At 41.0% G+C, this 16,278-nt stretch overlaps 1 protein-coding gene across 1 annotated transcript; it reads left to right on the forward strand.

The window, feature by feature from the left end:
* The first annotated feature begins 7,459 nt into the window (after positions 1–7,459).
* On the forward strand, positions 7,460–8,380 carry LOC134602043 (olfactory receptor 11L1-like). The gene has a single exon (XM_063446545.1). The coding sequence runs from the start codon at positions 7,460–7,462 to the stop codon at positions 8,378–8,380; it is 921 nt and encodes a 306-aa protein (XP_063302615.1).
* The last annotated feature ends 7,898 nt before the right edge of the window (positions 8,381–16,278 follow it).

Consider the following 16,278-nt stretch of genomic DNA (forward strand, 5'->3'; position numbering starts at 1 on the left):
AATTCTTTCTTTTTAAGTTTACAGAAGTAACAAAATTTACAACTGGGAAAGAGCAAGAATGAAAAGAACATTTACTGGCAGACAAGCAGTTAGCAAAAATATGCAGGTAACGGAGAAGTTTTAAACCATTTTTAGGACACTGAAAAGTAGAGATGTGCACCACTGAAATTTTCCTTTCGTACCAATGAATTAGTACTAAATAAAAATGTAATTCGTCCATTACAAATTTCGCCTGTAAAACATTAGTTTTTCAGACGAAATTCGGCAGAAAAAAATTTAGTTTTTGCCCATTACGACAAAAATAACAATGCACATGCACAAAAAAAAAAGCAAAGATGGAGCCGGCACAGACACACATAATAAAATGGAGGTTAAATTCTCCTGCATGCCCTTACTCCTGGTGCAGGTTCCCCTGTTCCCCCATGATGGGGAACCCAAATAACTAAAATGGGGGGATATAGTCAGGGCCGGACTGGGGATATAAAGCAGCCCTGGAAAAAAAAAATCTATGCCAGCCCCATAAGTCATTGCGCCATATATTGTCGCAATATATATATATATATATATATATATTGTTTTTTCTAATATAATATATTGGTCCTTTCAGAGTAAAACATTTAATTATACAGTAAGCATACTCACATGCAGACACAGACAAGCTCATTGATACACAGCCTCATAGACAAAAATTTCACTAATATACATAAGCTCATTGACATAAAAACACAAGCTCACTCACTAGCAGGCACACACACACACACATACACATGCAAGCAAGCTCACTAGCAGGCGCACACACACACAGCTTAATGTAGTGGTTCTGGTGTCTATAGCCTGTCCCTGCAGGCTTTTGAATGTAAACACTGACTTTGCAGAGAAAAGGCAGTGTTTACATTGCTTCCTAGTGACACCTCTAGTGACAGACACTCAGACGGTCACTAGAGGCGCTTCCTGTGTCAGTGCGGATTGGCTGAGATCATCAAGCTTGATGATCTCAGTCATAGAGGCAGAGACCAGCACGACGTTGGAAAAAAAAAGGTGAGTAAAACACTATTTTTAAAAACACACACAGACACCACGACTGACACACACACCACGACTGACATACACACACCACGACTGACATACACACACACCATGACACACACACACACCATGATACAGACACACTGTGACACAGACGACACAGGCAGACACACAGCATGACACATACAGACACGCACACACAGCGTAACACAGACAGACACACACACAGCGTAACACAGACAGACACACACACAGCGTAACACAGACAGACACACACACAGCATGACACAGACAGACACACAGCATGACACATACAGACACACACAGCGTAACACAGACAGACACACACACAGCATGACACAGACAGACACACAGCATGACACAGACAGACACACACACACAGCATGACACAGACAGACACACACACACACCATGACACACACACACACACACCACGACAGACACACACACCATGATACAGACACACCGTGACACAGACGACACAGACAGACACACAGCATGACACATACAGACACACACACACAGCGTAACACAGACAGACACACACACAGCATGACACAGACAGACACACACACAGCATGACACAGACAGATACACAGCATGACACAGACATACACACAGCATGATACAGACACACACACACACAGCATGACACAGACAGATACACAGCATGACACAGACAGACACACAGCATGATACAGACACACACACAGCATGACAGACACACACACAGCATGACAGACACACACAGCATGACAGACACACACACAGCATGACAGAGCTACAGCTCACAGAGACAGGAGACGTATCTGTAATATTGTTAAGCAAGCAAAGCAGGAAGGGGAATTGGATGTACTTGTCCATTTAGGGACAAATGACTTGGCTTGCAATGAGGTTTCAGAGGTTAAGGAAGTTTTTAGTGTTTTTGCCAATGATATACGGCAGGTTGCTTCCACACTGTCATTCTCTGAAGTTCTGCCTGTGCATAACACTCAGAACGACAGGCGGCTGCGTATTAGGGACTTTGACTTGTGGCTTGGTGAATGGTGTCGGGAGCAAGGATTTGGCTTTATTGCTCATGGTAGCTCTGTTTGGAATGGAAATAAACTGTACAAAAAAGATGGTTTGCATCTTTCTCAAAAGGGAACAAATGTTCTCAGTGAGCAGTTCAGAGGTTTTGCTAGGATGTATTTAAACTAGGAGGGGGGGGCAAAAGGGTGATAAAACATCAATCCAATTGTCCCCCAAAACAAGGACAGAAGGTGCCTGTAGCAAGTGTGTTAAAAAATGATAAGCTTAGAGTCATGTCTACAAATGCTCGCAGTTTAGGGAATAAGATCCATGAACTTGTGGCAATAATGGCAACTGATAGTGTAGATCTAGTCGCTGTTACTGAGACATGGTATAATGAGAAAAATGACTGGGACATAGCAATACCAGGGTACTCTTTATATAGAAAAGACAGGGAAGGCAAGAAAGGGGGAGGGGTGGCCCTGTATGTAAAGGATAGCATAAAATCTAGCCTAATAAAGGTTAGTGAGGCGAACATAGAGTCCGTTTGGGTTACGTTAGAATTTGGTAATCACACAGTAACTCGTGTAGGTGTGATTTATAGGCCCCCAGGACAAATTGAAGAGTTAGATAATCTACTAGTTGAAGAAATAGCTAAAATGACAATGAAGGGGGAAGTTATCATCATGGGTGACTTTAATCTTCCTGATGTGAATTGGAAAACAAAAATAGCTACTTGTGCCAGGAGCACACATATTCTAAACTCCCTACTGGGATTGTCTCTAAAACAAGTCGTTGAGGAGCCAACTCGTAAAGAGGCCATACTAGATTTAGTGTTAACAAATGGAGATTTGGTATCAGATATTACTGTAGGTGAAAGTTTAGGATCCAGTGATCATCAGTCAGTGTGGTTTAATATAAGAACAGTGACTGAGTCACACCACACAAAAACAAAAGTTTTAGACTTTAGAAAAACAGACTTTTCTAAAATTAGAATATGTGTAAAGGAGTCATTATCAGACTGGAGCAATTTAAATGGAGTCCAAAAGAAATGGGATTATTTAAAAGTTGCACTACTGAAGGCAACAGAAAATTGCATTAGGCTTGTCAGTAAAAGCAAAAAATTCAAGAAACCACTGTGGTACTCCGCAGATGTGGCCAAAATAGTAAAAAACAAAAAGTTAGCATTTAGTAATTATAAAAAAACCCAGAGTGAGGAAGACAGAATGACCTATAAGATTAGGCAGAAAGAGGCTAAACAAGTTATAAGAGCTTCCAAATCACACACAGAAGAGAAAATAGCACAGTCAGTAAAAAAGGGGGACAAAACTTTTTTTAGATATATAAATGAGAAAAGAAAAGTAAAACAAGGATTAGTCAGATTAAAAACAAAAGAAGGAAGGTATGTAGATGAGGATAAAGGTCTAGCTGACTGCCTCAATGAATATTTTTGTTCGGTATTTACAGATGAAAATGAAGGAAAGGGACCTCAGTTAAGAAAAAGGATAAATGAGTCATTTATTACACGTGGGTTTACAGAGGAAGAGGTTCTATTTCAACTGTCAAAAGTAAAGACAAATAAGTCAATGGGACCTGATGGAATACACCCAAAGCTATTAAAAGAGCTTAGTGGTGTACTAGCAAAACCATTAACAGATTTATTTAACCAATCATTGATAACAGGAGTAGTCCCAGAAGATTGGAAGTTAGCGAATGTTGTGCCCATTCACAAGAAAGGTAATAGGGAGGAGTCGGGCAACTATAGGCCAATAAGCCTTACTTCAGTAGTGGGGAAAGTGATGGAAACCATGTTAAAGGATAGGATTGTTGAACATCTAAAAACACATGGATTTCAAGATCAGAGACAACATGGGTTTACTTCAGGGAGATCATGCCAAACTAATCTTATTGATTTTTTTGATTGGGTAACTAAAATTATAGATCAGGGTGGTGCAGTAGACATTGCGTACCTAGATTTCAGTAAGGCTTTTGACACTGTTGACACTGTTGCACATAGAAGGCTTATCAATAAACTACAATCTTTGAGTTTGGATTCCAATATTGTTGAATGGGTAAGGCAGTGGCTGAGTGACAGGCAACAGAGGGTTGTAGTCAATGGAGTATATTCGAAGCTTGGGCTTGTCACCAGTGGGGTACCTCAGGGATCTGTACTTGGACCCATTCTCTTTAATATTTTTATTAGTGATATTGCAGAAGGTCTTGATGGTAAGGTGTGTCTTTTTGCGGATGATACTAAGATATGTAACAGGGTTGATGTTCCAGGAGGGATAAGCCAAATGGAAAATGATTTAGGTAAACTAGAAAAATGGTCAGAGTTGTGGCAACTGACATTTAATGTGGATAAGTGCAAGATAATGCATCTTGGACGTAAAAACCCAAGGGCAGAGTACAGAATATTTGATAGAGTCCTAACCTCAACATCTGAGGAAAGGGATTTAGGTGTGATTATTTCTGATGACTTAAAGGTAGGCAGACAATGTAATAGAGCAGCAGGAAATGCTAGCAGAATGCTTGGTTGTATAGGGAGAGGTATTAGCAGTAGAAAGAGGGAAGTGCTCATGCCATTGTACAGAACACTGGTGAGACCTCACTTGGAGTACTGTACACAGTACTGGAGACCCTATCTTCAAAAGGATATTGATACCTTAGAGAGAGTTCAAAGAAGGGCTACTAAACTGGTTCATGGATTGCAGGATAAAACTTACCAGGAAAGGTTAAAGGATCTTAACATGTATAGCTTGGAGGAAAGACGAGACAGGGGGGATATGATAGAAACATTTAAATACATAAAGGGAATCAACACAGTAAAGGAGGAGACTATATTTAAAAGAAGAAAAACTACCACAACAAGAGGACATAGTCTTAAATTAGAGGGACAAAGGTTTAAAAATAATATCAGGAAGTATTACTTTACTGAGAGGGTAGTGGATGCATGGAATAGCCTTCCTGCTGAAGTGGTAGAGGTTAACACAGTAAAGGAGTTTAAGCATGCGTGGGATAGGCATAAGGCTATCCTAACTATAAGATAAGCCCAGGGACTAATGAAAGTATTTAGAAAACTGGGCAGACTAGATGGGCCGAATGGTTCTTATCTGCCGTCACATTCTATGTTTCTATGTTTCTATGTTTCTATGACAGACACACACACAGCATGACGCAGACACACACAGCATGACACAGACATACAGACACACACACACAGCATGATACAGACACACACACACACAAACCATGACAGACAGACACACACACACAGCATGGAACACACACACACACACACACACACAGCATGGAACACACACACACATACACAGCATGACACACACACACTCCCACTGACATACATATTTTTTAGTACCTGTGGGTGGGCAGACTGATTGCTGTGCTGGTGGCCGCAGGGGAAGCTCTTCATGAGTCCGGGAGCAGGCTCTTCTGGGGGAGCAGGCTGTTCTGTCTCTGCTCCCCCTCCCTCGCGCGCAGCTTAATGAGACCGGAGCCGGAATATGACGTCATATTCCGGCCCCGGTCTCTTTCTAGCGCGCGAGGGAGGGGGAGCAGAGACAGAACAGCCTGCTCCCCCAGAAGAGCCTGCTCCCGGCCTCATGAAGAGCTTCCCCTGCGGCCGCCTTTCAAGTTCTCCCTGCGGCCGCAGGTCACCCCGGCCCCAGGTGCCGACGGCCCACCGGGAAATTTCCCGGTATCCCGGTGGGCCAGTCCGGCCCTGGATATAGTACCCCCCCACACCCTGTCTCAGGCTGCAGGGAGAAGCAGCTATTTGTGTTTCTCCTCCGTGCTGGGGGGTTAATTCTCCCATAGCACGAATGTGACAGAACACCCTGTCACTAGAACACTGTGTTCCCTTGCTATTCCCTGTTTTCTTCGGTAAATACCATATTCACATACTTTTCCCCCTGTTTTGTTCAATAACCAAATAAAACCACAAAATACTCAGACCACCCGTATGCTTATTAACCTCATTCACCCCTGTTAACACCTCAATAACGATTCACAGCTCAGTGTTCTAAGTGTTTGGCTGGGTGGCCGCCGTTTGTATGCACAAACACGTGGCGGCGGCCATCTTGCTCGCACGAACACAGGCAGAAATGTTTGGTCATCGAGTGCATAGAACTAAAATCGAACACTCGACCTCTTGAACACCGCTGAACTTCCATCCCTTTCTGCATTAGTTTATTTACATTCTGAAAGAGCACTGTTCAGTGGAATCGTTTGCATGGATTAGGTGAACACTATCTGCCTAAGCTACAGCACGGAGTCTATTAAACAAATTAACTTAAATGAAAAGGTAATGCATTTTGCATTTGCCCTTTTGTTTTGTATATAATTTGTATGTAGGACTTTCGTTTATGTTATAGTAAATGAATACGAAAATGCGAAAAAGTCAGAAAATTCGGCCAAAATAATATTCGTCCGAGAATGAATGCGCATATCTACTAAAAAGGAGGAATTTACTTAGGATCCATTAGCCAAGACTTACCTTAATGTTAGTTTGTTTAACTTTCACTGGTGGGTTGTAGCTTGTCTATGTCACTTATCACTAGAATAAGGGACTGCACATGTTGAGCCAAAGAGCTTCATATCATTAATTGGTGCTTCTAAGATCCAGAGATGGCAAGTCTCCCAATATTCACTAGACACAAATGTAATAAATACAGGAGCATAACATCCTTAAAACACAGACTTTAATAGGAACTCAAAGTTTCACTGATAATATTTTGGCTGCACAAAGCATTATCAATGTAACTAGGATTTCTGATTAATGTTTGTGATGTAAGAATTGTCACTTCTAATATAATGAGTAGACATTCGGCATGTGCCTCAGCTGCCACAAATGAGGCAATCGAATGTAGAGATCACCCAATAAAATGTTTCTCATAGCGGAGCATTAGACTAAAGAAGTGAATATTTTCTTTTTTTATTTTGATGTAGCCGAGGAATGTGTGTCTTTTTGAAATTCACAGACCTTCGGCTTCTCTTGTGTAAACTCATTAGCCATACTACTACTAAATCACTAAACCTTTTCCTCTGTAAGAAATAGTATTACATTTATGTTCACAATTGAAATGGATGATAAATTTTTCAAGATTAAAAATTCAGGTATTAAAATATTTCAGAAATATAGAAATATGTATAAATGGGTGAGTTATTAAAACGTTTTACAACTTGTTGTTAGTTGTTAAAGTATATTAGTAGTATATTATAGCATATCAATATTATATTAATTTCTGCTAATCTCAGCCCGCAACTTGCTGTTTTTTGCCAGTTAAAATATTATGGGTGATTAACTAAGGTAAGAACTGAAGAGCCAATATGTAAATACTTTTGGTCTGATGATTTTCTTCCTTTACCTCCTTTGTAGGATATGCTGGAAGTCAACCAGACAGTGGTGACAGAATTCCTGCTTTTGGGATTTCAGAACCTCAGGATATTTAACATTATATTATATTTTCTATTTCTTGTAATCTACATATTGACATTGGGATTCAATCTTCTGATTATTTCATTGGTGGCAAAGTTTAAAAATTTTAAATCTCCCATGTATTTTTTCCTCAGTCACTTATCACTGTGTGATATCTTACTCACCACAAATATAACTCCAAACATGCTTCGAATTATAATTACCGGAGGAAGCACAATATCCATTAAGGGTTGCATAACACAATTTTATTTCTATGCTGCATCAGCATCAACCGAGTGTCTTCTTCTCACGGTGATGTCCTACGACCGATATGTAGCCATCCTCACTCCATTGCGTTACACGTCTGTCATGGACCCCAGACTTCCTCACCATCTTGCTCTATGGTCATGGGTTTTATCATGTACAATATCATTAGTTATTGCTTGTCTAATACATACATTAGTATTCTGCGGTCCTCATGTAATTGACCATTATTTCTGTGATTTTGCCCCCCTTGTGGAGTTATCATGTTCTGATTCTACTGTAGTTGAAATGGTAGATTTTATATTGTCAATACCATTCATTAATTTTCCTTTGTTCTTCATCATTTATACATATGTAAGAATTTTCATCACCATCTTTAGAATTCCCTCGACCAGTGGGAAACATAAAGCTTTCTCCACCTGTAGCTCTCACTTGATTGTAGTGAGCATGTACTATGGGACTCTGATTACAATATATTTGACTCCTTCTAAATGGCAATTGCTTAATGTAAATAAGGTTCTATCACTGTTATATACCATGGGAACTCCATTTATCAATCCAATTATTTATAGTCTAAGGAATGAAGAGATAAAGGAAGCTCTAATTAAATATTTGAAATAGCATGAATTAATAAAAAATAAAAAAACAAACAGGAGTAAACAGCACAGTCTAATCGTGTTTATTCATTTTAACTGTTGAGTTTAAGGGTGTAACTGTTTTATTTCTAATTTAATTAATTTAATTTATTATAAACTTTCAGCAACAGAGAGAGATACAACTTTAACAATGACTTAATCTATAAAAAAAATATTAAAGCTCATTTTCCACAGAAGCTTGGCTGCTCCAAGTTCAGCTATAGATTCATCACAACAAAAGTTTTCTTTTTTTTCTGTTGAAATAGCTGGCTTCAGAAAATGTTGGGTATTTACTAAAATAACTAAAAAAAATATACTGTCACATTGTCACAGTGGGTCAGATCAACTTTAAAATATCTGACTTGACATTACAAGTCTAATATAATTAATATTAATAATAACATTTAAAAAAAATGAGCATAAATTGCAGTTTGCTAGATTCTATAAGACGCCAAAAGAAAAAACTAAAAATACATCCACACGGTATAGTTACTATTTAGCTATAATTGTGACTCTCTGGAGACAATCACATTAGCCTGAGGGAACAAAGCTTTCCAAATGAACATTGTGATTTGGCTGACCTGAAAGTCAATCAATCGCAAATCATGGAATAACTATCCTTGGAATATGCCAAACACCTAAAGTACTGTTGATTGCTTAGGGGCTCAATGTGTGAAGCAGGTGTCCTTTTTATTTTATAAAAGGTGCAAAATTCTGTTCTCAAATGGTTTAACACCAAATTTGCCTCCTGCTCTGGATCTCCCAATTCCCCCAGCCGCATCCTGCTTCTGAAATTGAGCTTCAGGATGTGAGGAATGCCACTAGGCATGGGCACGTCTGATTGGCTTGAGTCATCAGCTGACATACTAAGCCGTTCAGAAGTACATACCTTGGAAGATACCTCTTGAAGTTTGAGGTTTCCAGAGGAACCAGGGGATAGTACACTATGTGTAGTGTCAGATATTTTGTGGGAAAAATCAATGCTATATATTGCAAGTCACTGTTTAGCAATAGCGACTCCATTTTGTTTGCTAGCAGCTTGTAAAAGATAGAAAGATTTTTTTCTTTTTGTTCATTCAGTGAAAAGGCAAGGCTTATATACAGCCTGAATGTAAACTGAGAAATGTAAGTTTGTATAAACACTTACACTGACTAACTAAGATATAATGTGAGATAAGGTGTTTTCGTAACAGGACATTACTAGAATCAATGTGCTAAAAAGGATGTGGGGATGAGAACAGCCAATACGTAAAATATATACCCGCAGAGGATTAAATAATTGCAAGAATGAGAGACAAAACCACCATGAAATTCAGCATATAATAAGCAGGAAAAAACTTACAGTTTGAATTTTCTGATTCCGTACCTTTAAATATTCGTGCATGCTCCGTTTAACTGCGAACGCATCTCCACCAACTTGGATACTGGCGGACTTAGGGATATTTGTGGCAACGCTATTGTGCAAGTGCATGAATGCCATGATTTGTCTGAACAATGTTGGTGCCTAAACAGACACTTTCAGCTCGTTCTGGCCGAAAACCAATGGTATTCATCTCTGCAGAGGGCAGGCAGGAGACCTGATATCAGCCAGGTAGTTAGCTGGCAGAGCAACTAAGCTGTCCCCAGCTACCAATTAGGTGGATTGCATGCACCTGGAGCTTCCTGGAGAGGGAGGCTGACCTCTCCAGGGATATAGACTGTAAGACTACAGTGAGGGGAGCAAAAAATGATTGAAAGACTATTAATTTGCTAGTTTTTCACGGTATTATCATTTTTATTATTTTTTTACATTTTTCTAAATAAACTGCCATTTCACCATTGATAACATCTGCATTATATTTTTATATTGCTCTTAAACACTCATATTTGCGTTCAGTAATGTCTCACAGGTGCAACAGTACTCCCCATGTCCATGTTTCATGGAGTTTTGGAAAGTTAAGGGGTTTAATATAAGGCTTGCCCATTTGCCCATATTTAAATTTTCCAGATTAGTAATGTTGCCTTTCAGACCGTATGGTAGCCCAGACATGAGAATTACCCCCACCATGGCATACCATTTGAAAAAGTAGACAATCCAGGGTAATAAAAAAATGGGATATGTCCAGTCATTTTTAGTAGCATTCAATTTAGATTTTTGCATTTTTCACACAAAAACTACACTTTTACTGGTGATATCATTGTTGTGATAAGTTTTATGGTTCTGAAAAACTAATATTTGTGTTCAGCAAAGTCTCCAAAGTATAACAGTACCTTAATGTACAGGTTTTACTGGTGTTTGGGAAAGTTATAGGGTTGAATATAGAGCTTGCAAATGAAATTCTTAGAACTTTCTACATGGGTTGTCAGGCAGGTCCCTCAAATTGTAATTAACAAAATCACATAATTCTATAAAAAGATTACATAAATATACACATAGAATTTAAATATATATATAAATATCGCAAACCTACCTTTAACTGGTGCCCGCACCACTCCTCACCTCGGGCCACGCGGACATAACGCACTGTGTGACTGCATTGCCTCAGTCCTCGGGCCTTATGACCCGAATGCTCCACGTGGCCGCGTGGCCTGAATAGAATGCTCACCTTAGGTCCTGCGAACAGCTCCCTCTACTGTTTCGTGTTACGAACTGCAATCCCTAAAAATAACATATAAAGCCATTACAGCATTACCTTAACCCCTTAAGGACACATGACATGTGTGACAAATCATGATTCCCTTTTATTCCAGAAGTTTGGTCCTTAAGGGGTTAAAGGGACCACGTAATTTAGGCGACCCAATGCTGTTTGGGCTCCCAGAGATGACATGGACCAATGGGAACTCTTTTGAGCCTATTAAAGGCTTGTTTTAGCATCCATTCTTTGCCCTATCATGGTTTCTGTTAGATATTCGTTTAGTGCTCCTGGAGATTGCCTTGTGATTTCCTGCGTTTTCCCACGGCTTCGTATTTGACTTGTGATTTCTGGTATCCTGACCCAGCTTATTCTTGACTCTGAGTATTTTTGTAATCCTAACCTTGATTTATCTTGACCCTGTTTCTTGTTGCTTTAATAGAAACATAGTAACATGTAATGTAAAGGCAGATAAGAATAATTTGGCCCATCTAGTCTGCCCAATTTTCTAAATACTTTCATTAGTCCCTGGCCTTATCTTATATTTAGGATAGCCTTATGCCTGTCCCACGCATGCTTAAACCCCTTTACTGTGTTAACATCTACCACTTCAGATGGAAGGCTATTCCATGCATCCATTACCCTCTCAGTAAAGTAATACTTCCTGATTTTATTTTTAAACCTTTGCCCCTCTAATTTAAGATGATGTACTCTTGTTGAGGTAGTTTTCTTCTTTTAAATATAGTCTCCTCCTTTACTGTGTTGATTCCCTTTATGTATTTAAATGTTTCTATCAAATCCCCCCTGTCTCGTCTTTCCTCCAAGCTATACATGTTAAGATCCTTTAACCTTCCCTGGTAAGTTTTATCCTGCAATCCATGAACCAGTTTAGTAGCCTTTCTCTGAACTCTCTCTAAAGTATCAATATCCTTCTGGAGATACGGTCTCCAGTACTGCGTACAATACTCCAAGTGAGGTCTCACCAGATTTCTGTACAATGGCATGAGCACTTCTCTCTTTCGACTGATAATACCTCTCCTTATACAACCAAGCATTCTGCTAGCATTTCCTGCTGCTCTATTACATTGTCTGCCTACTTTTAAGTCATCAGAAATAATCACCCCTAAATCCCTTTCTTTAGATGTTGAGTTTATATATATATATATATATATATATATATATATATCAAATATTTTGTACTCTGCCGTTGGATTTTTACGTCCAAGATGCATTATCGTCACTTATCCACATTAAATGTCAGTTGCCACAACTCTGACCATTTTTCTAGTTTACCTACATCATTTGCCATTTGGCTTATCCCTCCTGGAACATATGTGCAAGATAATGAATTCGAATTTCGGAAGTACCGAACCGAAACCTAAGTGCTAAAGTCCCTAATTCCTGGAGTCCCGGATTTCAGAAGTGCCGAACCGAACCAATTTTTTTGCCCATGCACATCCTTTGTTATTTGAAATATATGGACAAGAAAATTGACTCTTTAACATCTTAAGTTTAAAGAGAAAATGTGTTGACAGGGTATAGACCCTGTGTGGTGAAAGCAGTCTGCATATATGCAAATGGTAAACAAAAGTACAAAACAAAAATCTAGGGGAAAAGCCTGTTTTCTAAAATAAAATAAAAAAGGTGTTTAAAGTTTAATAAGATGATGGAGAGAATACAAATAAAAATAAGTAGAATGTAGCGGAACCCTGTTGTGGCTGCCCCTTCCTGTATTGTTGATTACCCTCCCCTCCCCTAACTTGGCTCTAAAGACAAATACTGTTCCTGGCCCTTGGATTACCTCAGGGCAGTGTTGCAACTTTAAATGGGCACTTCGGATACCGTCAAAGTGCCGAAGTACTCGTCGAAGCGGTCGAAGTCGTCGAAGTGCACGGCATCGAACAAAGGACCACGTGGCGGCGGCCATTTTAACTTCGAACACCGCCGACCCTTACCATCAAATCCACTTCGACACTTCGACTAACGTCGAAGTACCGACCACACTTCGAACGGTTTTATGCCAGAAATTGACCGACCGCACAGCTCAAATCTATGGAACTGTTTTGGGCAGGAAAATGTGCTTGCGGTCGGTCATAAAGGGACCTCCAACTAACTATTGATCTACTGGAGGGATTGGGACCACTTTTGAGAGTATTACCAATTGAAGTCTGCTGATTACGAAAATGCATGTTTTATGGTTGTAGCACTAATATTGTAGAAGTTATAGATATTGGGTAAAAGTTATATTTGAAACTGTATAATAATGGGATTATGTGTCACACTAAGGGGAGGGGATGTGTGGGTTGCACCCATGATACTATTGGTTGTTTTATGCCTCCCCCTGGGTGTGGCCTGTATGTGTACATTTGTAATAAAAGGCAGGCTGGACAAACTAGCCAGCAGTTCTGCTCCTGAAACTGTGTGTCGTCCAGTTATTGGGATTGCTGTTGGGATACGGCTGTATCACTTTACCTGCTGGAAACTCTGCCTGTGGATTTACTATTGCCTTGTTCCTGAGCCTCCCTGGGATCTTTAGTGGAGAATAGCTGTGAGATATCAGCTCTCCGCTACATAGAAAATAAGATAGAAAATAAAATGTTATACCTTAAAAATGTATTCATTATGGGGGCGGAGCCAACTGCCGAGCGGGTCAGACGCCATTTCTGACAGCTCTGTTACCTACTCCAATAACTCGCCTAAATCCTGACAATCAAGCTTGATCCCACCACCTCAAATATATACCCCGATCCGGGAAACTGCCCTGCATCGATAGATGCCCTTCTTTCAGAAAACAAAGACGCTAAAGCAGAAGCGCAGGCCCGGGGCCTACTCCGCGCACATACTGCCTAACCTGGCGACGCTTTACGGTGGTGCCTATCAGGACCTCCTAAGCATCCCAACCGCCGGAGCCTCACCCAACTTGGGAGACCCCATGCCCGCCATGGGGAGACGTTCCCAGAAAACTGGTACCCAGTCGGAAGGAAGAGACATCGGGGCCATGCTCCAGAGGCCAGCTAGGCCCAAACAGGCCTTAGAGGAACACCAGCCTCCTCATACCCACACGGCTCACGCTGAACGAGCAGAGAGAAGCGACCTATGTACAGCCCCACCGGTACCCCCAGAGGGTTCGCCACCAGCGACCAAACATGACCTACAAATACTCCTGCATGACTTCCACAAAATCCTGTCAAAGGAACTAGCGGGACTCAAAGCGGACCTACAAAACACAAAGGACAGGGTGCAGGCTACGGAGACTGACATGGCCGAAGTCACCACCAACTTAACAAAGGTACAAGACTCTGTACACCAGCTTCAAAAGTCCCACCACAACATGGCCTTACACCTGAATGCCCTTGAGAACAGCCATAGACGCAACAACATTAAAGTACGAGGCGTCCCCGCAGGGGTCACCGCAGAAGAGCTACCGCACTACACAAGGCGGCTACTGGCTACTATTCTACCTCCAGCGGCGGCTAGAAAAATGGTGATCGACGGCATATACCGGGTCGCAGGCCCCCCAAGAGTCGCCCCACAAACAGCTCGGGATGTTATACTACGCTTTGCATCCTCCTCTGACAAGGGACAAATCATGACGGCGCTGCGGGGTAAGACCCCGCTAAAATTCGAAGACTCTAGCCTCACCTTTTATCAGGACTTGACTAGGGCCACCCTACAGTGGCGCCGCTCACTCCATCCTGTGACCCAACGACTACGTACCGCCAATATCACCTACAGGTGGGGAGCACCGGGCTCACTGCTCACTACTCACAATGGGACTACCCACACACTTACCTCGCTAGCAGAGGCCCCGTCCTTCTTGGAAACGCTGGGACTGACTATTGTAGACGCACAGGCATCGGAGGGCCCGGGGGACCCAGAAGACAGTACCCCCTTGGACTCGAGCACCGGCCAGACAGGCCACCTGCCTACCTGAACACAGCAAGCAGACTCAACACCAAGGACCCACATAGAGACTATAAGTATCCGGTCCATGCAGATAAAGACTACGTGAATGTTAATTGTTATGTGCATAAGTTAAGAAACCCTAAACACCAACGTTCCCAACCTGAGTGATAGGGCTTTACACCAGTATTCCTTCGACAAACGGGGACCCCCCCTAAGGGCACCCGGACCAACCTCAGATGACACCACGAGATAATAACCTTCCCTCCCCCCCCCCGCTGCTCCCTTGGTTAGGGGCATAACTAGCAAGACAGTACCTAAATGCCAAAGCATGGCACGCAGAGACAGGAGTGGAGCCAGTAGAACCGTAACTATACTCCTGACCCTACCGCTCCACAACCGTAGACGGCAACGGCAAAACTCCTGCCCAGAAATCTTACAAGGTACTGGTCATTAAGGGCCGAGGTCCGAGCTAACTCAGACTCTAACACACTCTCTAAAATTTTCTTAGCTCCAAACCCGACCTCAGACCTCAAAATCTAAGATTAAATTCACCTCATGAGCTCCGACATGCCATAATATACGTGAAAAACACACACCTCAGCCTAGACATGTCCTATCAACTGCTGTAGATATAAACTGAAAAGTGCTGTATGACTGTTAACTGTTACATATGTCTAACAAATGTAAACCTGTTCATAACCTATTCCAGCTGTTGTGGCAGAATAGGAAAACTCTGTTCCATTATCGCACGAATAAATAAAGAATTAAAAAAAAAAAAAAAAAAATGTATTCATTATGGACGCAGTGACTATGTGTTAATGTGTGGCTTGGATATCCATTGTATGCAGTTATAATAGTGTGCAGCTTAACTGGCAAGGAGAATAGCTGTTATGGAGAATTTGGAGAATTACTATTACTGTGTTGGTTTAAGGCATACAGGTTATTAGTTTATCATAGTTTATAGATATAGACAGAGATTCCAGCCTAATTATCTATTAAATAAACGTTCCACATATTTAGGCTGTTGAATACTATGATTATTACTTATTTTAATTGTTGCCTAAGTGCAGTGGGAGTTGAAGTACAGATCTTCATTCTGTGTGTAACACTTTATTATGATAAGGAATTGTGCTTTTCCCCAGTTACATACTACAAATTTGCCATGTTTTGGGTTCAGTATTTTTTCACTTTTGTTTAACCCCTTCTCGAACACGAATGTATCAGGTACGTCTGACAAAAACGGTCTTTAAGGATCGTGGACGCACCTGATACGTCCATGGCTAATTGGGGGTCTTTTTTGTGTTTGACATCTTCACCCTCGTCTCATGTTCCTTGATAGAGTCTGTGTTTGGTATGTATGTATTTT

Source organism: Pelobates fuscus, chromosome 3 (genome assembly GCF_036172605.1).
Source record: "Pelobates fuscus isolate aPelFus1 chromosome 3, aPelFus1.pri, whole genome shotgun sequence".
Taxonomy (NCBI): domain Eukaryota; kingdom Metazoa; phylum Chordata; class Amphibia; order Anura; family Pelobatidae; genus Pelobates; species Pelobates fuscus.